This window comes from Rhea pennata, chromosome 17 (genome assembly GCF_028389875.1).
Source record: "Rhea pennata isolate bPtePen1 chromosome 17, bPtePen1.pri, whole genome shotgun sequence".
NCBI lineage: Eukaryota > Metazoa > Chordata > Aves > Rheiformes > Rheidae > Rhea > Rhea pennata.
Genome location: NC_084679.1, coordinates 5,015,058 through 5,041,525, shown reverse-complemented (window position 1 = coordinate 5,041,525; position 26,468 = coordinate 5,015,058). Strand labels below are relative to the sequence as shown.

General features: G+C 42.2%; 1 protein-coding gene across 1 annotated transcript in view; it reads right to left on the bottom strand.

Moving 5' to 3' along the window:
- TMEM132B (transmembrane protein 132B) overlaps positions 1 to 26,468 on the bottom strand; it is a 252,000-nt gene that overhangs the window by 69,498 nt on the left and 156,034 nt on the right. Inside the window, exon 4 of the mRNA XM_062590194.1 lies at positions 6,667 to 6,853. Coding sequence (XP_062446178.1) covers positions 6,667 to 6,853 — 187 coding nt within the window. The remainder of the gene's footprint in view (positions 1 to 6,666; positions 6,854 to 26,468) is intronic.

Genomic DNA, 26,468 nt, shown 5'->3' with positions numbered 1-26,468 from the left:
AATAAGTATCCACCTGTACAGCTTCTAGGATTAAAATAACAGTGCTCTAAACCACTGCAGACGCTGCTACAGTTTTGAGCTACATATTTTCTGAATTTTTTGTCCAAAATCTTTGAATTTCACTGACCACTCTACAGCAGTCTGAAAAAAGTAACTAAAGAAGGATCTAATATTCCCCTACATACATACACCTTGTCCCAATACACACATACTTTTACCTTTAAAGCAATATAAGAGGAGAATTACACTTAGGCCTACTAAGAAATCTTCTCAATGTGATTTTCTTGGTCACAAAGACTGAATTTCCCTGTCTAGATTTATCTATAGAAACAAAACGTTCAAGGAACAGCAGACAGATCTTTGGGGTAAACAGCTCAAGAACTTGACCTACCTGGTGGTTTATAAAAAACACTAGGTAGACTGGGTAGGGAAGGCCCAGAAGCACGTCCGATCATCTCAGCATACGTCGTCGATCACTGAATAGACGACAAAATAAACAGTCTGTTTCTAAAATGGTGTAAAATGCACGCAGCAACACCGTCTGGGATCAGCCCGTAGGAGAGGCTGGAAATGGTGCCAGGGATGCAGCGAGTGCTTTGCACTTCGGATTGATCCGGAACCGATGCTCTTGTCACCTGCTAAGAGGAAACAAGCCTGTGCTTGGGTCGGACAAAACCTGGGGACTATTTTAGGGGGAGAGGGGAGACACGGAGCGGGACAGGGACAGGCGCAGGCTGCAAGGTACAGTTGGTCCTCTTATGTCCTTTCCCATCTCAAAATATTCCTCAAATAAAACCGAACGCTTTTGCTTTTTCCCATAAGGCTTTGGCTGTACGGCACGCAGAACGCCGCTTCCTTTTCCACGCTCTTCTCAGCGGTCGGGAACGATGGAAATGACAGTATAGCTTAACTAGAGCATTCCCCACTACGTTTCTCTATAAAAAGAGCTCTAGGGCTGAAGCCTCTCAGCAGGCATCTGATTTACAGGCACAGACATAAGAACAACTCCATACAGAGTCAATCCTCTAAAGCAGCAGTGGGGTTATCACAGCTGTCGTCCAAATCAGCTCCTGAGACGAGTGTAGGTTACAGGCGATTGTGATCACCCACCTCGATATTTTCTCTTTTCCTTTGCCAGGTCAGTGAGGGATGGTCTGCATTCGCACTGCGTCCTCTCTGTGCGCCTTCCCCCTGCGTACGGTGTGTGCACAGCCCTTCAAGAAGTGGAGGTACAACATCCGAAAAGCAAATCCTAAATTATCAGACTGGGCTGTCTCAAACCAAATGGAGTTCCTTTGGAAATTCCTATGGAGTTGTTAAACTAGATGTTTCAATCAGAAGGAATTTGAGGATTTGGGGAGAACTGCATCAGATGATGCAGAAAGAGGACTTTTTTCCAGTAAAAATTTTGCTTGGTTTTCTCTCATTACACACAGAATCAAAGAATCACACAGCAGTTGAGGTTGGAAGGGACCTCTGGAGATCTTCTACTCCAACCCCCCTGCTCAGCAGGGTCACCTACAGCTCATTGGACAGGATTGCGTCCAGGTGGGTTTTGAATACCTCCACGAAGGAGATTCCACGACCTCTCTGGGCAACCTGTTCCAGTGCCCTGTCACCCTCACAGTAAATAAATTTTTCCTTCCTGTGGTTCAGTTCATGCCCATTGCGCCTCTTGTCTTGTTCCTGGGCACCACTGAAAAGAATCAAGTCTCATCCCCTTGACACCCTCCCTTCAGGTACTGGTAGACATAGATAAGATCCCCCCCCCCCCAGTCTTCTCTTCCCCAGGCTGAAGAGGCCTAGCTCTCACAGCCGTTCCTCAGAGGGCAGGTGCTCCAGCCCTCTGATCATCTTCATAGCCCTACGCTGGACTCTCTCCAGTAGCTCCATGTCTCTCTTGTACTGGGGAGCCCAGAACTGGACGCGGTGCTCGAGATGAGGCCTCACCAAGGCCAAGTAGTGGGGCAGGATCACCTCCCTCGACCTGCTGGCAACACTCTTCCTAATGCAGCCCAGGATACCATTGGCTTTCTTGGCCACAAGGGCACATTGCTGGCTTATGGTCAACTTGCAATCCACCAGCACTCCCAGGTCCTTCTCTGCAGAGCTGCTCTCCAGCAGGACAGCCCCCAGCTTGTCCTGGTGCCTAGGGTTATTTTTCCCTAGGTGCAGGACTCTGTACTTGCCCTTGTTGAACCTCAGGAGGTTCCTCTCCGCCCAGCTCTCCAGCTTGTCCAGGTCTCTCTGAATGGCAGCACAGCCCTCAGGTCTATCAGCCACTCCTCCCAGCTTGGTATCATCAGCAGACTTGGTGAGGAGGCACTTTGTCCCCTCATCCAGGTCATTGATGAATAAGTTGAACAAGACCAGCCCCAGGACTGAGCCCTGTGGGACGCCACTAGCTATAGGACTCCAACTAGACTCCATGCTGCTGATCACAGCTCCCTGAGCTCTACCATTGAGTGAGTTCTCAATCCACCTTGCTGTCTGCTTATCTAACCCACATTTCCTGATCTTGCCTACGAGGATGTTATGGGAGACAGTGCCAAAAGCCTTGCTGAAGTCAAGGTACGCAATGTCCACTGCTCTCCCCTCATCTACCCAATCAGTCATTCCATCAGAGAAGGCTATCAGATTGGTTAAGCAAGATTTCCCCTTACTGAATCCGTGCTGACTAGTTAAAATGTTTTATTTATTTAAATATTTAGTTTGGGACAGTTCCCAATACTCCAAGATTATATTTTAGTCTCTTCTTCCAAACCTCCTCCCCTCCACCAAAACAAACAAACAAAAAAAAATCCACAGCATTTTAACACTTACCAGTTACATAGAATAAAGCCAAAAACAGTTGGTTTTGTTACACTAAATATTTCTAATCTAATTGTGTATGCTAGAATGAACAATTTTTTGCATTTAAACTAGTAAGGTGTATTTTAAAATAAATGATTCTGCCAGACACTTTCAAACTTCTCTACGATGGAGGTAAACACAGAAATCCATCTAGATATCCAAAGGCTATCCAGAAGAAAAATGGATATAGATAGACTAACATTTATTGGATTTAAAAAATTAAGACGGTCTGGGAGTGTGGAGTTTGATTGGGCTGCATTCATCATATCCTTTTAGTTAAATTTACTTGAACAACAGCCCAGGAACATCATGAGTCAAAAAAACAGCATCCATCCTCTGGAAGCATTAATGTTTTTCCTGAACTTCCCATTAATCAATTCACACTCCAAATCTTAATGCTTTATTTCTGCTATAAATTATATCAGAACTTTCTGTGGATTTCAAACAAAGTTGGTTTTTAAGGTTTGGAGACGAAGTTCCCAAGTAATGCCATTTCTCCTTGTCAGGGATTTGCATTTAACTCCCTAGAGAATCAGGTCCTTTCTTACAAGTTAAGAAGTTTCCAGTCACTTCCTAATGTTCTTAAGGCTTTAAAAGTTCCGTTCCTTTTTCTCCACAGCTTACCATGATGTTCTTTCACTGAGTGTATGTCAGATGAGCTCACCTGAGAGCCCAGCTGACCGGGGGTGCCCTGGGCAGCGTTCAACCTGCAGCCCCTCCCTGGCCCTGCTTCCTTCTGTGCATCTCAAAACAGAGCTTATTAATGCGCTGCTGATTCGATACCAAAACACTAGCCAGAAAAAAAGCTGCTATATTAGTTCTTTATAGCAAGATTGCTAATAAATAGCTATTTTCTTGTTACATAACATGCAGAAATCAGCTATCTTTACTTAAAGACACACACCAGCAAAAAATAAAAAAAATCAAAATGCCTTTCAAGCTTGCTACAAAATGTAAACGTTACGAACATCAGATTTGATGTTAAAAGCTTCATAAACCCACTGAAGCAAGAAATCAGCTCTTTTCATCAGACTATTATTCAAATGTTTCCATGCAGTCTACCACACCTTCTTTATTTACAAGGGAAAAAACAGTTTAGTAGTGAGGAAAATGTCCCCATCACTATCTCAAGAATAACCACAACACAATGACAGAATAAATTATATGGGGGCTCTTTCTGTTTTCTACTGTTTGTTTAGAAGAGCAGCATGGGAAACCTAAGGAGGAACTCATGGTCAAATACAGCAAAAAACAGATATTCCAAACCATATGGGAGAGAATGTCTGTATAATTAAAGAACCAAAGTAGCCTACTGAAAGAGATCCGCAAGTTTAAGTTCAGCTTAAATCTCTTAATGAAAGTCACAAATATTTTGCAGGATTTCACACTGAATTTCTCTTCCAGCAAGAATATAAACTACTAAAGAATCCACCTCAATCTTCTTACTGGAAAGAAATCTCTCCTGTTCAGCTTTATGCCATACCCATGCTGGGATACAAGAACACCACACTGCACTTCTTCATTCAACTGTGGCTGTCATTAGCAGTGAACAGACATGAGATTTTGGTAAACCCATCAAAATACTCACTCTTGCATATCAAGGACCAGAGTTTGCCCTCATACCTTAAACTCTCCAAGAAAACATAAGTTTTCATCCATATTCAATGCTTACATTAAAACAGTGGACACACTGAGAAGGAACAACAAGTGATTTATGTTCAGTGAAAGAGCAAAGACATGGAAACTTAATGGTTTCCAGCCCCTTTTGTAGAGCTCTTAGGGAGAACAAAGGAGACAACAAAACCCTCTTTTTTACATAACCACATGCACTCGGAGGGAGACCGCCTTACTAGCACGCCAGGCAAATCTCGGAGAGCAAAGTTAAAATGCATTTAGTTCGGTCAGGAACACCTTTCACTGAACACAGGACGACGCATGCAGGAATTATTTTGCTCCAGGCCGAGCAACACAGTGCAGGACCTGCACTACGCAGCAACTGCTACATGAGGCAGCACAACAAACTGGCACGAGGGGAAGGAATGCAAACGCAAACTGTTGTTCTCACTGCTGCTGTCTTCAGTTCTGCTATCAGCCTAGGGCCAAGCCAGTCAAGGATGCTCACGTGCAGCAGCAAGGTAATAACCGCCGAGACCCTCACCTATAAACCGAGGCCTTGTGACACAGCATTTAAAATGTTCCAAAGAAGCATTTTTTCTTTCCTCTGCAGTTAGTTTATTATGATGAAGTGTCAAGAGATTAGATTAACTCCACCTCAAATTCAGAATCAGGTTTTGTCCAAGGATGTTTAGAGACAGTTTAAGTGGCCAATAGCTGCCATAACTGCAAAGACATGAAGTTAGCCTCTGGCAGAGACAACAGCAAAGCTCTGATCCAATATCTGCAATGGGCTTTTGGGTTGGACTTGCTTTCTTTTATACCTGTCGTGCTCTGCAGGGCCCGAACTCCATGCTAGCCTTTGAAACGGGCAGTGCTATGTGCAAGTCAGGTCACGCACCGCTTCCTGTCACTATTAGTTTGATTCACCATTACTATTTGATACTATTCGATCTACATGATTAGTTTTTTTCCCATCTCCTCTGGCCACACTGACTGCTTACACATTCAAAAAGAGCACTAGAAAAAAAAAATACTCTACAGACTTTTCCCCATATAATCTCTCTTCTGTTGCTGAGTATATCACTATCATTGGGCAGCCAGTAAGTGTAGGCTTTGGCAGTGGGAACTGAAATAAGACTCATTTAGGCCTTGTTTATCTTTACAAGCATCTTTGCTGCTGTCCTAGCAAGAGAAGGTAGTGGTTGTGCAGAGGAAAATGCCAGTATTTGTTGGTTGTATGGTAGAATAGAAAGATAACCAGCACATAACATTCATGAGAAAGCAAACACACATGGCCACAGTGTTTCTCAGGGAACTGGTGTAACATCCAGGCACTCAAATCTTATTTTTAGTTTTTTTTTTTTTTTTTTTTTAAAAAAAAGCAAGAGGGGGAGATGAGAAAAAAACGATTAACGCTTAGACATGTCTGGATCAAATTCACATAGCTACAGCAGTTACTCTAGTTTTATACCAGAATATCCCCAATGAAATCACAGAAGTTGTGTCAGCCTAAACCTCTAGTACTGAAAGGTCCATCCGGCGCAAAGGTAGCCCAAAGATTCTCCCTAAGGAAAACTGTATTTGCATTTTTCATACAAACCGTCAGCTTCAAGCTTTCTGCACAAGGATGCATTAAACCCTGAATAGAAAATACGGCCTACATCTAAGTCTTCAGCCAGTATTTCATCCCTTCGCTATAACTCCAGATGAACCTTTTATCAAAACGACACTTTGCAGCTCACTAAACTGTGATAGGCAAGTGCACGTGGGCACTTTGGGGAAAAACAAAGCAGAAAACAGTCCTGTTGTTTGGTTTAGCAATGAAGGTTCCCATACATGCACGCTAATTTATTTCAATGAAAATGTCCCAACTAATTGCAACATTTACCCTTAGAGCACATGCATGGCAGTCGCATCAGTACACCAGAAGACAATGGCTCCAGAGGAGCTATAACCATGTACCAGGCCAATAATCCACAAATGGTAAAGGATTTACACAAAAGACTCAAATGGTTTCCAAGGAGCCATTATGGCATATCAGGTAAATAAAATATTATTGAAATGTATTTTTTGCATTTAAATCACTTACAGCAGGTGCATAGGAAGTAGCACGTAATAAAATGGCTCACATTTCCTTGAATACTAACAAGAAGCAAAGGAAACATTTAGCAAAAAGAAGCAGCAGCAGGTTCTTACCATTGCAAGAGGCACTATTCCCACAAACATAGTTCGGCTGACAAAGATCTCTGAGACTACTAGTTCGCTTACGGAGTCATCTCGAGGGTATTCCACCTGCCAGGTAATTTGCTGGGCCCCTGTCAGGCTGCTACTGTTGTCGATCTCAAAGTCCATCTGCAGGATCTCATAGGAGGAGATGTTTGCTCTGGATAAAAAAGCAAAAACAAAATTTCACATAAATGAAAAATCTGCAGGATGTCAATAACAAAATACATTTTGATTCTTCTTTTCAACACAAGAATTACCATTAAATTCAATATGTGGACTTCAAGATACTAGCAAAAACCTAAATCAAATTATGCACTGGTCGACAGCTATACTTTATAGATAACACGACAGTACATCTTTTAGTTTCCTGAAACGCAGGCGTTAAACTCAGGCATTCATTCTATGTAATCACTGTGAGCTTACAGAATAAGCTGCAAACCTTGGGATGTGGTTTGCACAGATATTGCTGTATTATTTAATATAGCATTATTATAATTTTGTTGCTGCGAATACTGATGCTCTGAAACTACACAATACTTGGCCATTCCTTATGCTGTATCAGAAATGAGCTCTTGGGGCAGTGGGAGTGGGAAGTCTTTCAAACTCAAACTTGTCTTTACCTTTGTGGGGAAAAAAAAGGATTTGCACAAATTATACATGACCAAAAAATGTGTGTGTGGGGGGGTAGATTATCTTCATTTTCAATTCATAAAAATATTCTTCCCATCAGTGATGTGAACTTGCAATTGTATGGTGATCATTATATATTTTTCATCTAGCAATAAAAATTTAAAGGTAAAGGAATGGATGTAAATGCATAGCTTTCAGAGCTGTATTTACAAATTACTTCTGTGTCTTTTGTTAACAACACTTAGCACCCTCCTCCAGTCCAACACTACGTAAATATTAATAATTAATCCTCAGGTTAGAAAGACAGATATTCTTATCTTCAAGTTACAGAGCAGAAAACAGACACCAAGATTTACCCAACAGCACCCAGCATATCCACAGCTGAGACCTATTCAGAAAGCAAACTTTTGCTCATCCAGTGCTTCTCTTCCACAACAATTAGAGTTCTTTACAAAGCAGCACGCAAGTTCCTGCCCCATTTTTCAGACAGACACATCAGTGTGGGGACCTGATGCACCTTACAAAACAGGCAGAGGGAACAGCTGGAAAAGGCCGCTAACCTGGCTGCCGACTCAATTGCTTAATCTTTTTACATCAAAAGACAGCTGATGTGATCGCTGCTACTCAAGTTTCAGTGAACATGCTCATAAAATAGGTTAAAACCTGAACTTGCAGCATGTTAGCCGTTCTATAACGATTTGAATGTGCTGTTATTGCGTGCCCAAGGTAGCACGTGCCCTGAGCACCCAGGCACTGAGCGTGACCCTCCGTAATTTCACACTCTCGCGTCCCGTGGTACGTTATTCATGTGCCCATACCCTAAAGCAGTGACACCAAGAGCTCTGCTTTTAGGCAGTTTTAGTCTGCCACTGCAAAGAACAGAGACTTAAACATCCTTTTCTCTTCCCACAGAGGCAGAATCTGTTTTTTGCCATATGTTTTTGAAGGCACATTGTAAAGGAAAAAAATCAGAGCAAGAATTATTGATTTTCATGTTTTCTTTCTGACAACAAACAACGCAAACATATGCTCCCATGCCTGGAGGATAAATATTTTCCATGCTAACAGAAGATTATATCCACCTTCAGGCAAAACCAGAAGCTATTAATGCATCTTTTGGATGGCCAAGCAGACAATCAGCAAAAACTCTTTAAGACAAATTTTATTGCACAATACTAGGGCTGTAATTAGACAATTTCTGTAAAAAAAACATGACCACTGTGGGCATCGTAGTGGAGTACTCAATTTCATCATCTTCCATTCATCTCTTCCGGTGGCTTGTTTTATCTAATTATCAAATGAATTCGCTCACAACACAGCAATAAAATTCAGAGACAAGCTTTACACTAACTATGCATTTGGATCTTAGACCCATCAAGGTATGTTTGGATCTGCAGCTCAGCTTCAATCTGTTAAAGTCAGCAGTTGCCACGCACAAACGCTCAGGAGTAATTTCAAACTCTGAACAAAATCTCCAACGGGTGAGTTTGCTTTAGGTTCGTCACTTAAACAGTGTGTCAGGTAAGTCATGTATCATATACCACTGGACACTGGCACTGATTAAAGAAGGATCTATTTCTTTTCGTTTGGAGTTTCGGTGAAAGAGCTGGGCTTACTGTATTCTAATCAGCTTCTCATTTTTGGAGTTTCTCACCTGAGCATATAGCTTTAACAAACAAGCATCCGACTTTCTGGAATACTTTATCCACCAGCAGGCCCCCCAGTCACCTTCAGAACAGCAGGACACTGAATTCTCTCTAAAACTATGGTCTCTTTTTTTCCTCTTTAGGACAAAGCTTCAGCCTTCGAGCAATGCCAAGAGTCACAGTATCTGGGACAGAGAGTACCCCACGGACTAATCCACCTTTGTTCCGAGTCCTTACCCAGGTTACAGTGGTAACGAATCCATGATAACACTTAAAAAGTGATTTTTTTTTCTTCCTCAGACTAGAGCCTTTCTACTGGCCACTGCACCTCTTATTCTACAGAGACTTCTCTTTCAGCAGGAACACTGATACTATATTCATAAGTCTTACAGTCTTACAACACATTAACCATCCTTTATATTAGAGTTTGGGAAACAACCACCTTTTCCATGGGAATTGATGAAAGTTGCCAAAATAAAAACAGAGGAAAATCAAGTCAGAATCAAGAACCTAAAGGTAGCATTTACTTATGTCACGTCCATCGGCTGCTGACTCCACGTCACTATACTTGGCTCTGAATTTCTTTCTTGGCTCTGCAGCTTTCCACTACATCCCCTTCTATTTAAACAGTCATTCTGCCTCAGGATAACGAATCTTCAGCTTTTCCCTGGTCTGATATGTAGCTTATGGCTAATATGTGGGTCTTTGTGGTCAGTGATGATCTGTAAGTGTCTGGTAAAGACCAAATGCTACAAGCGGAACACCCACAGGCAGATAAGATGACAACTGTAACTCACGCTGTTATCAGCCATTAAATCCCACTAAAGCAAACTTTATCCTATAAAGATTTTTACGTTTTTTCTTGAGACTTACTCCTTTTTTATCTTAAGTAAGTTTGCACTATTGAGAAGAGTCAGATGGAATCTAAGGACTGCAAAGTGTTTCCCCTTTTCAAATCTTTCTTCTCTTTTTAGTTACATACTTTTTGTTGTCCAATAAAGTCTTTAAGTAGTTTAGAAGGACTTTGCCAAACCCTAGTTTAGAAGGGCAATAAAAAATAAGAAGTCAAAATTACTTTTATAAAAAAAGATTATTTCCTGCAAGCACAAGGAAAAGACCTTATAATTTTAGGCAGCTGGCATGCTTGCTAATAAGTCCATTTCTATGGAAATGAGTTCATAACTATTAATTTTGCCTGCTCCTGATCTATTCTTGATGAGCCTTTCAAATTTAGAAAAGCGCTTCATGATTCTCTCAATTTGGTAATTACTAACTCCCTTTGATGAATCCAGCCCAATGTTTCAGACATGAGACATTCATTAGACATTTTTCTTTCTGATGAGAGGAGAAAAAGAAACCATGGGCTTAGATTTATTTCCTCTCACAAATTCCAGCAAGTAGACCTTCCTCTTCAAATCACAATTTGCAATGCTAACTGCATATTTTTACGATACTGCCTCTGCTAGGTGCTAGAAGAACCCCAAACTCTGAGATTTTTGCACAGCTTCAAGTGCTCCTAAACACCTTGAGAGCCAATGAGAGCTCCTCCGTTACTGTATTCAGATGCTTTTTAAAGACACATGCTGTCACTGAATGCTTATTATCTATCATGTTACTTTGTTACATACATTCTGATTGATTTTTTTCCCTTGATCTGCCAGTGTATGCAAACAATAGGAAGAACATCTATATTTTAAATCTGAATGTAAAAAATCCAGTGTTGGACTTTGTTTCTCTACATTTATTACTTTACGAAGTATTAATATTGAACTGCACAGGCTGTTTTCAGACTTGCAGATTACTGTGAACATCCACCATAGCTCTAATGTTAGAAGTTTTAGTAAGCACTAGAAAATCACTTGGCAATGAAATATTACTGAATTAAATTTATTCTTAGCTTCAGTCTACACAAAACATTGAATTAGTGAATTATGTATTGGAGTGATACACAGTGATTGATGCTATGACGGCAGTGACAGATTAAATAGTTAGGAGTTAACTCAAATAAACAAATGACTATTATTAGCTATTAAGATAGATCTCCCTCGCTAACCAAACTGCAGAGCCTCCGCCGTGCATTTGCAGAGAGGATGAAACGTGCAGAATGCCACAGTGAAGGACGACAGCGAAGCCCGCTTTGCAGGCAGTCAGCTGGGGTGGAGGGCTGGCTGGCTCGCACCGCCGGTTCATCGACAATTTACTCGATAAAAGTCAGAACCTCCTATTAGTGCAGTTGGCTATTACAGGAAATCATGAGTTTCATTCATTCATGAAATAACATTTTCAGTAAATGGCAATCTGTTTATGAGACACACAGCAGTGTAAACAAAACTCCTAAAAAACGGAGCAGACACTAGGTAATTGAAAAATAATAAAATGTCTGATGCCATGTTGCTTGAGAATCTATCTTTTCAAGGCTAATAATGGTCAATTTTTACTCTCCTTGATGAATTCTCACCGAGTTCAATGAGAACATGATTCTATAAGCAAGGTACATTAGTTTACATAATATTTCAGTAATATAGATCTCATTCCTTTGATCTCAAGGGCATTAATTTCGTAAGTATAGTTTACTGAAGAGCAAACACAAGAGCAGACTTTTGGAAATGTTCAAAACCCTAATTTCCTGCTGAAGTGAAATGAAGTAGCAGACGGTTAAGACCTCTTGGGAAAAAGATCCAGATTAAAGGTCCTGCCCCTGAAGAAATTAAGATCCCAGCAGTCAAAGAAGAATGAAATCAGACCCAATAGCTTCTAACAGAGCAGCATCCAGCTCCTGAGCTACGACGATGTGCACATTCTCTGCCCTTAAATTTTGCTAGCTGCTGTTTTCCTGACTGCAGGCATTGGATACAGGAACTAACAGCAGATAAATGCCTTTAAAGCCAGGATGTCTTCTACCAGATACACCATCCTCAAGCACATGATCTACTGGAGACCAAGTTATGGGGTGAAACTCTGTACCTTGTGTTACACGTGAAGTCTGACTTGGCGATGACAACAGATGTTAAAATCTACTATCTAACCTCTTCTCTCCCAGCATGTATTTTTGTTTCATTACCCTGTAAAGGCACATCAAGACACAAAACTGCACACAAGCTTGGACACAGCCCAGCCGTGCTGCTCTCCCGGCTAGTTTGCCGAGAAGCGGGCCGTGCCCCAGGGAGCACTGGAGACGAGCCCGGCTGCAGCCCCACATTAACGAGCACCCCGCCGAGAGCTGCAGCGTGGACCAACGTCCCTGGAAGCCAGGGGAAACCACTTGGATGTCCTGAGTATTTCCACAGGCTTCTGCATCAACTTGAAAGTGTCCAGATGACACAGTGCCACTGGCCTCACTGCACAGCCCCACAGATTTTGTTCTGCAAGGGCTGCTGCACGGTCAGGGGGCGAGAGATGGGCACGAATGCCTCCGAAGAGCCCTGCTCACCCTTAGTGCTCAGCTCCATGCCCCAGCACGCACAGCGCAGAAATCTAAGGCAGAAGTCCTGCACATTCGATACACAATGGATGTCAGGTTGTAGGTAAATCTACAGGGTTATAGAGTTTGCTATGTTTCCCTCTCTGATGCATTTCAAAATCAAAAATTATAATTTGTTCTGTTGGCAAGTAGGGACCTAACTCTAATATCCAGTTTACCTGTACCAACCACAGGCTTTCTCAAACCACTCCTTAGTGCCTGATCTTGGTTTTCTTTCACCTCCCTATGAGTCCCTGCTCTTCACAAACACATGCGCTATGTACATGGATATATAGGATAAAGTCAAACTATTAAACCTATAAAGAATGGATGGATTGACCCAGCAGTTTTTAATAGTCCAATAAAAGCCATATAAAGAAGATGATCTTATTTTTGTTCAAAACACACCATCAAGACCAGATATTATTCATGTTATTTTTGCTTAGCCAACATTTTCCCACAACTGAAAACAATAAATCTAGAAAATGAGCAAACCTTTTAAGCCCTTCAGTTTCTTGCACTGCCAATTCACAACTGTGCTGCTCACTAACAACTTGCAATAACTTCTGCTTTATTTGATTTTATCAACATCATCATGACAACCCTGGAGATGACTGAGACAATTGCTTCAATTATTTTATTTGCTTCTATCTTAGTGACAGTGTACACAAATTCTTCTGGTAATAGAGTCCTTAGATACTATTTTAGTTAGCCTTTAACAAAATAGGACTTTTGGGACCAAATTCAATATGGGTGTAATTAGTGCGCTCCATGGGTAACTACATATCCCTGTGCACTAGGACTCCATTTATTCCTTTGTCTTGACTTTCCTCTTTTGAAACTACCTGCCATCTTTGGGGTTTAAAAGAGCATTTCAGTTGCACTGGAATATTTTTGACTACTATTTAGAACATCTTTATTGCTGTGCTGTGTATTTCTTAAAATAAAGCTTCTCTGCCAGGAGAAAGCATCTTGCTGGGGAATATAACAAATGCATCCAATAAGAAGTTGGGGCCAGGGCTTAACTGATGTTGGATGTAAATATAGAGGGAGCTATTTTTGTTTCGTTTTGTTTTGTTTTTTTAAAAAAAAAGATTTTATGATGAAAGATTTATGCTGAATTCTAACCAACTAATAAATATCACAGTCCAAATGATGCTTATAATTCTTCTTTAGCTATTCAGAAATCTTTACATATTTACATGCCATAATCACACGGTATATTTTCACACTGCTGTGCAAGCAGCTGAATTGCACCATAAAGTAGTGATGGATTTTTAAACAAACGATGATTGAAAATTCAAAATAATGAATTCAATGATATAAGAACTTCTTTGCAAGGCAGTAACTTACAGACGAAAAATTCCTCTCTTCAGAGGCTCTCGAAAGACCTTTAGAAGAACAAGAACACAACCTTGAGAGACACTTCATTACCACTGCCTGTGCTGCAGCTCTATCACCCAAGGCAAAGGTACCTTTAGCCATGCTGCACAAAAGTCAGTGTGGCAAACGCTTCACTTAAACTCAAATTAAACAGCATGAATGGCTAGGGTCAGCCAGAGCAGTGGAGACGTCAGTGGTGGAGACAGGGAATACACATCCCCGAAGTTACCTGCTGGAAATCCTTGCTGACACACTGCAAAGTGATGGGATAGACTCTTGGTCTGTCTATAATGCCACCACATGAGAGCCAAAGACATGTGTTGCCTGCAGGTAATTAAGCAGAAGAAAAAAGGCCAATCTCCCATCGAGCTTCTCCTCTATCACTAGACTAGGTTAGTGGCTACGAGGTCAGCGTAACTGAAGGTGCTTCATTCACAGTCTTGGTCTTCTCTAGCAGACTATGAAATGGAAGGTACGTTCAATAGTTTAATTTTCCTATATACTGCTGAAACCTCTTCCAAATTTATTGTGGGTGTCAGAAAGAGCGAGTCTAAGTGATAGCTCCTGAACTCAGAAGATTATGTAAGGTGCTTGGATCTTGTATTTAAGAGGTTCCCAACTGGAGAAAAGAGCTTGGGAAAGTGACCTGCAGGAATCCTGAGGACTCAAAGCACAATTCCAACAGAAAGCTTCATTGGTATTTTTAACACCTTTTGGTTTCTACATGCCTGTCATTAGCAGTAAGTGATCACACTCATTTATATACATCAAGCGCCTCAGGAAAAAAAAAATAAAAAGAGAAAAAAAAAAGACCTAGGAAAAAGTTACTAGCAACCCAGTTGCAGTTTTTATTTCAGAATCACAATTGAGGCTGACAGCTGGATCTCCCTGGGGAGAAAATTCAACCAGAGGGGATTTAAAGATGCAAACTCCCCACGCACTGGATTTATGAATGAGAGGACGGGAGACAAGCTGCAGACTGTGACACGAACATGCCTAATGTGCTAGAGGATACCCAAGAACAGTGACAAATGGTGCTCTACACTTGAGGATTTTAAAACCGTAATGCAACACCTTGAACTTAATCCTCTGTTTAATGGGCAGACAGTGAAAACAAGTAAATAACAGAATGCCAAGCAGTTAGCAAGGACAACGGAAAATTAAAAGAACAGGTTGTTTCTCTAGAGCTTGCTACAAGTGCACAGAGCTCATGAGTCCTCTGCATGAACTACTATAATACCACCTGCATGAAATAATTAAAGAACAAATCAAAATAGAAACATGGGCAAGAATTATTTTATTCCTCCTACATTCTGTTCAGATTTAAACATGATCAAGCACCTAATGAATTAGACTCAGCTTTCTTGGAACATAACGTACCTATGATCTGTCTCAGATAGAGAGATTATGTCTAGGGTGTCATGCGGCTAATTCACACTTCTGCTAAGAAAAGAATGGTCTTGACAGCATCCTCAAAGAACTTAGGGCAGAGATCTGTGTAGCACATTAACACAAATGGGACCTTCTCTCCCCTCACTTCCCTGGGACACAAGCTGTGCATAAAATCTTTTTATTTTGTAGTCCAATAATTATGAAAGAAATTGAGTTGAGATTTTCCTCTCACTGTTGATACTCACAGACCAGCAAGTAAAAACCTGAAAGCGGAACTGGAACATAGGCATCTGAGTTTTCCCATGTTTTAATTAAAGCACAAGATTAATTCATCCAGTTGACCAATATGGATTGGATCAGGGTCTGCATTTAGAGCATCAACAGAAAAGAGCCATCTACAGTACTTTTATGTGCCTTCTCCCTTCATTAGTGAAGATCAGTTTACAGTCTTGATCTCCTCTGATAAAACTAAAAGGGAGAGAGAATAACAAGTAGTTACAATGTAATGTTACTGCATGAAAAGCCTATTTTTGTCCCCCAGATGAATCCAAATTGTTCTAGAACTGCAAGTGACAAAAAGTAGAGGGGTGGATTTAATATTTCTCTTTTTAAAATTATTCCACAATTATTTTCTAATGGCATGAAAGTAAGGTCAACAAAATGGTCACCATACAGCACTGCTAGGTCACCTTCTCAAATGGTAATCATTATTTTGTCACACTTGCAAGACAATGATTTCCCAACACATGATGAATTCAAATTCAGTGACAGCTAATGGGATGCACTACGGACTGTTGAGATATTGCTCAGAGCTAAGGTCGTACCATGAATAAATGAGTATATGGCCATAAGCAAGTAATAAGTGAGGTTAATTCACTTAGGCTCTGAAAAAGAATAATTAAAAATGGAAAGGGGGAGAAGTGGTGTTCTATCCCATCTTTCCCCTCCTTTATTTGTATGATAAAATGTCCCCCCAGGACTTAACTTCAGTGAATTTCCTTGGAAATGAAGGTTTTAACACACTGAGGACTTCACCATTTCAGCCAAACCTCATTTACATCAGCACAATTCAGCAATAGGCCATGGAGACGGGTGCAGATCTGCCAAGAGAATTCAAGGGAATTGCTGCTTCTCGCAAGAAAAGAGGAGACAAACTCCACAACTGCGCTCTACGTATTTTGGTGCCCTGCTGATGAGGAGCAGAGGAGCAATGTTACAGAGCTTGGTGATGCTGGAGGCTGCCACCAACTTATCCCCATACTAGGGATAACTTACTGCCTCTGGCCTCAATTCAAACAGCTGAGCACATTTTTCAGTGGGGTCTACAAAAGTCTGCAAGGATCAGAAAAACCTATTTTCTCAAACCGGGGCTGTCTGAGCAGGATATGACCCGAGCAGAACCGTGCTCAGCAGGTACTAAAGGGAACCAGGCTCTGCTCATGCGCTTTGCACCGAGCCCACCCGTAAGCACCTCTTCCTCTCTGCCCCTCGGGGCCGCTGCCAGGGGTCATTGCCTCTTTCTGCAGTTCATCTTCTGCCTGGGGCCTCCTTAAAATCAGACGCTGTGAGGTGATGAAAACACTGGCTGGCTGGATGTGACGTTACACTGACTCCCTCATCACCCCCTGTGAGTGTCACAGGGCTTGCAACTTTTTTGCATTTTCCTCACTACAATTAAAAGCATTACCTAAGCAAAATAGCAGCTGCCATGAAGAACAAAAAGTCACATCAAAGGATTTTGAGGAAAGGATGGCAGTTTCCTGCAATTGCTGCAAATCATGCTAAACTGCGTAAAATATCTGGAGCCCTAACATTAGCGCTTAATGTAAAGAAAAATTTACAAAATCATCCTCTTTACATTCCTCTATTTTCTGAATCTTTTCAGGATTTCATAATTCCTTCCCTCCTCCTGTCCCCCCTCCCAGCTCTCTTCCTCCCCTTACAAGAATATGCTCAGCCCTGGAAAATTTTTAGCTGAAATCTTTAGATTTTGTTGAGTTCTGGCATTCTTCGAGACAGCTGTATTTACACCCATTGCTGGCGGGTAGTCATGCTGGAAGCAATTAGCTTTCATGCTGTTTCAATATCCCCTTTCAAAAACTTTGAGATCCCTCACTGCTATTGATTTAGATTAGGAAGCACTGCAGGGAGGGTTCATCCATATGCTCCGAGTTCCTTTAGCCTAATTCAAATGCAGCAACTTCAGCTCCCCACCTCCCAGTTCATCCCTCCACTGGTACATTCTCAGCACTCTTCCCCCAATGCTCAAAGTCTTTAAAAACCATCACTACAACACTCTAAGACAGCAACTTCCAACGCTGTTGGGTCCACAAAGGGTACAAGCAGCCAGCAGCCATCTCTCATTTATATCTGCAGGTTGCATTTGGGCATCTCCGTCGAGTTTAACAACACTTTCAAGTGCGTCCTTTATATTTACTAGGAGAAAATCTGTCACTGACAAAAAAAAAAAAAAAAAAAAAAAAGGAAAAAAAACATGGTATGATAAAACAGTAGCTAAATGTACACTGATTGCAGTAATTGCATCCATTCCTCTGTCGGAAAGTCTTGTATTGTATTTCTAATATGCACTGATAAGTGCATTCACAACATGATTAACTGCCTCGAGACAAGAATGGCTATTATGTTTAACAGACTGATTAGCAAGTGACAGAGCTGCAAACTGTACTCCTAGTAAATTAGCTGCTTTTAAATTACAGCAGCTTTTTCATTGTTCCATTTTTAAAATGCAACAGTTTGTTACACATATGCAACATAATTCCTAACCGACAATAAGTAATAGAAGATACTGAGCTTTTAACTTTTAATCTTCAGATCTCAATTAAAGCATTGCTCATTTTCCTTTTAATTGCAGTGAAATCTGCATCATGCATGGCACTCATTACGCCATCTCCTATCTTAAATGACTCTAAAAAAGTATCCCTAAGCACAGGGACAAGGATTCCAGTCCACCTCTTTAATAAGCCCTGCCTTAATTAAGCTATCTTTTCTGCTGGCCCTACACGCAGTCAGCTAAGACAGGATTTACTGTATTTCTCCCAGCATCTGATTCATTTCTTCTTCTTACTGCTGAGAGTGTCTTCCCCACAGACCATCATGAGCACCAGTAATCCTTGCAGCAAGGCAAGGAGATCTCAAACCCGAACGCAGTTCAAACCTGCCATTGCATAAGGCTGGCCACTGCCGTAACCAGGGCTGCTCATACCTCAAGTGAAATGAGCTCCTCATTAATTCCCTGTATTTTAAAACAGCAAATGGCAGGATTTAGGCACATAGTTGTGTGTTTCTGAAAATCCTGCTGTCAATTTTGTGTTCTGCTTTCATTGCCTGTTCGTATTTTTATCACTGTAACATATGAGAGCACTAGTCTTGGATTTGGGCCCTCTATTTCTTACAAACACAAAATATAAAGACAGTCTTGGCCATAGAGAACTTGCAATCCCACAAGATGGAGGGAGACAGAAAAGAGATATAACAATCTGCACCAACTGAAATTCATACAAAAAGCACAAATCCCTCAAGTATGAATTTATCTGGAGACTTTCAAGCTGAATGACATCATGTGCTTCAAGACGGTTTACTTACAACCTAAAGCTCAGTATAGCTTCTAAGGAGATAAAATAAATCAATTTGCTCTATCAGAGAATTTCATCAGATACAATACAGATGGCTCTGCTACCATGGTTAAAAATAACCTATACATTTTGAAATTAGCTCAAGGCATTTATCAAATGAGGAAACTGGTGAAGGAGGATGTTGTCTAGCTTGTACACAGCAGTGGGAATATCTGCCTAGCAATGTGGTGCTTTTATGAATATTATCTCATATGTTCATCATTTTATTTTGGAGAATCAACTGAACCGGGAGAATTCAGTTTCCCAAACCATTTACTTTTGCTAAATAGCAACGATTTGAGATTATTTATTGAATGTAGATAAGAGGGGAAAAATCCAAAGGGCAACTTGATCGTAGAACAGAGTGTGAAATACCTCCGTAACAAAGCTACCATAAAGTAAGCCTAGGATCCCCGCTGCTGCAGCCCAACACTTCACGCTAGATGAAAAAAAGATGATGGGAGTTAAACAGATGTCTCTATATTGTTTAATTCTAAATTAGCCCTCAGGGAGACTCCACCATAGAAGAGGCCCTGTAGATCTTGGCATCTTCCTGCATGGTCCTCAAATTGTCCACTTGCGTTTCCCAGCTAATCTGACCAAGAAGATAGAGTACAAAACACCTCACAGCCCTGCAAATAACGCCATTCAAGACTATACTCTGGAGAACAAAATTCATCTGTTTCTCAGCTTTCATCACTCTCCTCCTCACATTCCACCTCCAGAGGGAAAATCAGGTGTTGCTCTTTGCTAAGGTTTTGTTTGCTGAAGGATTTTCAGTAAGACTTTCAAAGGAGCTCTGCCCAGCTCTCGCACTAGAAGGAGAACCACAACAGCCAGGAGTCTCTCAAGAGAAGGGATGCAAAGCAAGCACGAATAGCTCAAAATAGGTATACCCAAAGAGGGAGGGTCGTTCACTGTGCTAGAAGGAAATTCCAGTTACTATGTTACCCCGCAAAAGGAAGAGAGAAAGCTCGTGCTTTTTTTTTTTTTTTTTTTTTTTTTTTTTAATACCAGGTATAACAAGCTCCCGGGTCAGCCAGAGCTTCGACATCCACTACCTAGGATTTTTCTTCATAATGAGCTTCCTAAAGAAGACCAAAAGGTTTTAAAACTCAAAGAGCTAGGTTTCATCACAGTAACACTTCAAATACATAACTTATTAAACAGAGAAAACTCAAAGAACCTAGACCACACAGAAGAGAAATAGAAAAAGGCTTGTACCCAACTCTCCCTGAGATCCTGACGTCACTGCAGGCTGGTCCTGCACTCTTGGTCCCAGCTCCCCCTGTGACTCTCCGAGCGGTGGCAAACCCTGCAGTCTCCAGGTAGATGCCCCTGCCTGTGCAGCCTGGCTGGCTGCTCCTGCTTTGCAGCACACCTCCGTGCTGGCCACAGGTGACCTGCGTGGGGCTATGAGCCCTATCTACCACCACCACTCCACGCTTTGGAAGGCTTTTTTTGCAGAGCACGTTTGGTGACACTCCATAATGACAACCTCTTGGTTCAGGGTCCAGGTCCTTGTACCATCTCTTTAGGTCAGAATAATGAAGTATGATCTATTAGTTATTTGACCAAAAAGTGCCTAGATAACTGCCTTAAGTAAATGCTCAACGCATCAGGCAGGACCACACAGGACACCAGATTCTCTGAAGTCAGTGTGAGCTTTATGGATGATTCAGTGCGAAAAAGATGAAGATCTGTTTGGACCTAAATGTAACTCCTTTTCCTGAGGAGGACCATAATTAAAAAAAAAAAAATCAAGATATAAATTCTGGCTAGAAGATCAAGTTCAAAGTTTAAAACCTCCTCTTCAAGTTAAATTAAAAAAACACAAGATACCATCAGAATTCATTAGATCTAGACTTTAGACATATTGCTTATTAAAATATATATTAGATGTTTCCTACTACTTCAATTTGTCAGCTGCAGCATGCTCAGATTTTGTTTTCAAGAGGATTACAACAGCACATCTAATTATGTGAATGCTTCTGCAGGTTATAATTGAAAATGAGATCAGTTCATAAACTGCTTTGATAAGAATTCAAACACGTACGAGGGGAGGAACGCGACTTCCATCCCTTCTGGTCTGCTGGCTCCTTGGTGGTGGCCTTGGAAACATTCCTGCCCTGCTCCGGCTCTCCCGGCGCTCAGCCTCCGGTGACTGCAAATACAAACTGAACTTCTCTTAGCGCAAAGGATGCGATTGACACCGACAACAAAACATATCCAGATCCAAAGGGTTTTCTCCCGCTTGCTGAGGCTGTTCGCAGCACCTGAATCCTGTATTGTGGGGCAAACTCAGTATTTGACAAAGATTTGGTCTGAAGGAGTGTTTTTTTGAAAAAAATACGTCTGATTTCAAAAATTACTTCTGAAAGACAAGAAAGCCTTGAGGGTGTCTTCCTCTGTTCATAAGCAGAGTATTGAATCTGGGCTGCAAGAGAGGAGGAAGCGCTACCACGTTTCTCGCAACGTGGTGTTGAACAGCGTTCTCAGGTTTCTGCGTTATAGTTGTTTTTAAATTGCTTTTAATACAGGAACATCAGGTTAATGAGTTTTATCCACTCTGACTGGAGGCACTGAAGCAGACGGTCCCTGAGTGCAAGTCTGTTTGTTTTCAAGCACAAAATAACTGCAAACATATTTATTTGGGGGTGAAGCAATGACATCTGCAGCCTAGGATTGTGGAACGACAACCTCAACCCTCCCACTGCTCCTCGCCTGGGCTCCAGGCGAGCCGAGCCGGCCGTAGGAGGAAGGTGCGGATTAATGACTTCCACAGCAAGACATGTATTTCTGCACATCATTTTGAGCAGAGGCAATGCACAAAACCAGAAAAACCTTTAAAACCATATCTGGGAGCAGTCTATATAACATTTTATTAGAACACTCATCTTTTCATCAAAATATCTTAATGCCTGGCTTCTCTACCAGGTGCAAGTGATTGCAGGAGTTGTTACTTTAAATTAAGTTAGAATAATTTCTAATTTGAGGTAGTTGACTCATGACTATTCCAAGGAGACCTACAAAGCAGAAGAAACAAGATAAAGGCTCTCGTTTGCCCTGTCACTGTACACAAAATCACATCAGTTTTCAGGTCCCTTGCATCCGCTCTGTACGAGCGCCCTGCACGTGGCTCGTGGTGCTGAGAACAAGGAGATCTTCACGGAACCCACCTCAGGTGGCAGCTGCGTTTGCTTGGAGTCCTCCCTCACCGGCTTTTTTGCCTCCTAGTGTTTTTGCTCATCTATCACCTTCTAAACAACGCGACGCATCGCGAGCTGCAGCCGAGGTGCCACGGGGTGGCATCCCTTCGGGAGCATGTGAGCCCCCGAGGGGCTCGCTCTGCTCCCAGCGCCCCTGGCCCCGCTCCAGGCGGTGATGGATCCCCGATACCCACATCCTCTCTGCGCTGCATAAAGAACAAGCCCTTGGGAAAGTCCTGCCTTGCACGTGTGCCCCATTGCAATAAGCTGCATAAATAATTTCTCCCGCTCTGTCCTCTCCTTTCAGAAAAAGCCAAGGGCTCGCTGTCCTGCACACATGACGTGACCTAGCTGGGACACGAGAGCCCCTGCAGCACCGGCCCACCGGCAAAGGGGGCATCACAGGTAAAAGGTAAATAATCCACCTCCGCGACAGCATGTTTTTTCCCCTCCATTTCAAGTCATATTTACAAAGCATCGAAAACCCCATTAGGAAGCTACTTCCAGTAATGAAAGAATCATGATAGGAGAAAGCCAGAAGAAGATCAATCACACAAATGTCTAGCGAATAACCCAGCAGGCCACAATGTTTCTTTGGAGATCTGCAAACAGCCAAGAGATGACAATACTCTAATTAAAACAGCGTGCTGCAAAATGTATCCAAAAGGCTTTCCTTACCATCCAGCTCCTGCTCAGAGAGTAGGCTCTGAAGAGAACATCAAGTTGCACTGGGAGTTGTTTCCGAAAAGAAAATACAGATAATGAGGCATCCCTAAAACTCTCCTGTTTTTTTCTTTTAATTTTAAATTGAGAGAACCATGTGAATAAAAGGGATGGTGTCTGAGGCAAGAGGACAGATGGTTCTGCTCCCAGAGCAGTGCACAAAAACAGGCTTATTAGAAGTCTTTTATTTTACTTATTTTTTTCTATTTACTCTTCTTTCTCTCTTTAGTCATCTATTCATCTATCCCTCAGAGTATTGAAAATTCAAGTCCTTGTTCTTCTCATTCACATTCAAATTCAAACACATATAAATGCACAGCACAGCCTTCAGTGCAGAAGTTTGAAGAGTTTTGTTGGGGATTTCAGGGGCTTTTTTCCCTTTTTCTTTTTCTTTCTTTCTTTCTTTTTTTTTTTTTTTTTTTTTTTTAACTGTATGACAAGCCAATTACAGAGGCTGAATCAGTACCTTCTAGATGAATACATAGGAAATGAGAGGAACGTGGCAACGGTGACACATTTCCAGCCTGAACTCCCTGGAACATGTGGTATATGCTATTATTTTATGTATAACGAGTAACTTGTAATGTGTTTATCTCATCAAGAAAACCACTTTTCCCCTCGCTTTTGGATTCTCTGGATGCTTAACGAAGCGCTTTCGCCTGTGATGAAGGCAAATGCATAAATAATCTCTTCAAAACGATTCCTGTGCTTTGGTCACGGTCTCTATAGTTGCACTCGCGTCCTTAGCTGCCAGGGAAAACAGCCAAACGAGGCCACCTGCCTCCAAGGCCGGCGGATGCAGGAGCCGCTCCATAAAGCGCGTAGGGCCCAGCGCTGGTTTCAGGCTTCAAAACGCGCCCGGAGTCACTTCCCGCGTGCCGAGCCCCCGACCGGCTAAGCCCTCCGGGGCCGCGCTCGCACGACGGCGCAGGTCGACGGCGCAGGTCGACGGCGGCCCGAGCGGGCGCCCGCCAGGAGCGCTCGCGGCAGGCCCGACGCCACGGGAGCGCGGGCCGGGCCCTGCGGCGCGCTTCGGCCCCCGAGTCCCAGCCCGCGAGGGAAAGAGCCGGGAACAAACTGCCCCGTGCCTGACTGACGTGGAAGCTCTCCTTAACCCGCCGGGATCATTGCTCCAGTCTCGAACAGCTGAGCGGCTGCTACCCACTGCACTATCAGTGCTAAAATCAGCACCCCAAAATGATGCTTTCCCCCCCATATATATAACAATTTCTACTGTTACATCTCATACTGTTACTTAACCTTGGAAAAAAAAATCAAATGCTTTGCAATTAAAAAAAAAAAAAAAGATTTAAAGCTAACAGTTCTTACAGTCGCCACAAAAAAATTTATGGAAAATGCATTTAATTATAACAATTAGGAAAATGTTTTGTTATATTTAAAAGGACAATTACCTTTCAGTATTTTAACAAATTCATGAATTAAAAATTTAGGGCAGCTTTGCCAGAGTAAATTTATTCGTATATATTACAAATAACACACACACGGTATTTTTAAACTAATCATGTCTTCTATCTGCATCTTTAACTAAATTGTAATAATTTTAATACAGGGGAAAACAGTACTCACACACATTCGTTTTAGTGCATTTATTTACTGTGGCCACCCCACGGGCCACAGGCAGCCAGGACTGAAGCATGTCGCTCTAGATCTGAATGCAGAAGCTTCCCTTGCTTGAACAAGACTGTTCTTCAATAAACAAGGATGCAGCACGCTAGAAATCGCTAGCTAAGGTCTAGTTTTTACTACATCGGTACCTGTACCACACAGGCCGAACATATGCAGAGCTGAACAAAATGCACGTAGAGCAAATCATTCTCTGTGCTAAAAAGTACGGCTGCAGCAACACATTTTGCTGGTGCCTGTATTTCACTCAGTTGTTGCAGTGAAGGAAAATAAAACCAATGAAAAAGTCCATTCTTGGTTTTAAAAGACTGCCAACATTTTTCAAATCATTTTTATCTCTCAGTTTGAATTCATTATGTTTCAAAATGGCTTTTAATTCTAAACTTAAAAATTGGAAACTTTGTATTTTAATTCGAAAAAAATGTTTTGAGCCACCAGAAATAACCATGTGATGTGAAACAAAAGAAAACAAAAGCCTATTTGGGCCTTGACTTCTTCAAAATTGACTTCACTTCCTGCCCACTTATCACCATTTCTAATAACGGGTTTGGAACTGCTGCCAGCAAACCAAGGAAGCAGTCATCACGCGGCCGGAGGAGGAGAGACCGCCGCCGCTCACCAGCACGCGGCTCGAAGCGGGCGAGCGAGGGGAAGAACCCGTGCGCGCCGCGGGAAGCCCTGCGGACGCCCGCAGGAGCCCTCCTACGTACGGGGCAGCTTCTCGCGGTGCCCGCCGCCCTGGTGCTCCCACGCGCGGCACCGCCACGCAACCCGCGCCAGAGCGGCGGCGGCGGGGAAGCCCTTCCAGAAGGCTTCGACCCGGAGCCCCAGAGAGCAGCGGCGCTGGTCGTGGGCTGCCGCGGCCCGGCGGCTCCCGCACGCAGCCATCGACTCCAGCAGTCGCTCCCTCTAGCCCGCGCGCGCCCCCGTCTCAAAGCTCTCAGGAGGGTTGCAGGCACTCCCGGCACCGCGGGAAGCAAAGGGGACGCGCAGAGCGGGAAGCACAGCGCTGAGAAAACTCACGGTACGCCACCCGCCCACAAACCCACCGACAGAAATCATTTGCAAAAGTTATAGGGCAGATCATTTCAAATGTCATATAATGGGGTCAAATCGCAAAAAAAAAAAAAAAGCCACGTGGACAATTCAAAAAAAGCAGAAGCAAAATGAATCATTGGCTACGAACTGTACATCCAGCTTAGGAAATTCTGTTAAATAACCCACTGTTATGTTTTGGTTTGTCACCTGTTACGAAACAAAACAGAATGAACATCTCTGCTGAAGAACAGATGTACGCTATTTAGGGTTCCATTCAGCAATGATTTTATATGGCTTGCAGGTGTAGGTCACTGGTGAAATATAGACCATGATCCCTGTTGTTTGAAAAATAGATCTCTATAAATAGTCTTATAAAACAGGAACTGTCTAGAAAATTGCCGCACTCATAAAATAAAATAAAATAAAAAAAGGGGGCCCATGCCTGTTACTCTGTTAAAATAAAGATGTTTCTGAGGGTTGTAAAGGGATACAAATTGCAACTGGAAGAAAATCTGAACCATAAGGACATTTAATACATAATTATTTAAGCAGAAGACCCTTAATGAGTTGCATAAACAGGCTCAATTTATAAACTCCGCTTCAAAATCTAGTAAGTTCAGTTTCTGGAAAAAATAATACTGGTCTTAGACTTGCAATGTATTTTAGCATACTTGCTTCTTCCTACCCATAAATTAGAGGAGGTGAAATCAGGAGGAAATGCAAACATCAGCCAGGGCAAAGAATCATGAAGAAGCACCTGAAGAGATTATATATCTAGGCAGTAAATAACTATCCACTTGGAAAAATAAAAATAAAGTGATACATTTCAGGAGAATCTGTGGAAAACATGTTACAATGCTGTCAAGAGGTTTGAGGAGTGGCAGAACTGATGAAGCTGAATTTCAGACTTGTATTTTAAAAAGTGTAAGATCCAGCTGAGACATTTCCTGACCTTGGCTTTCATAATAGTGCTCTTCTTGGTGGCTTCTCCCGCACGGAGACGATGCTGTGGCTT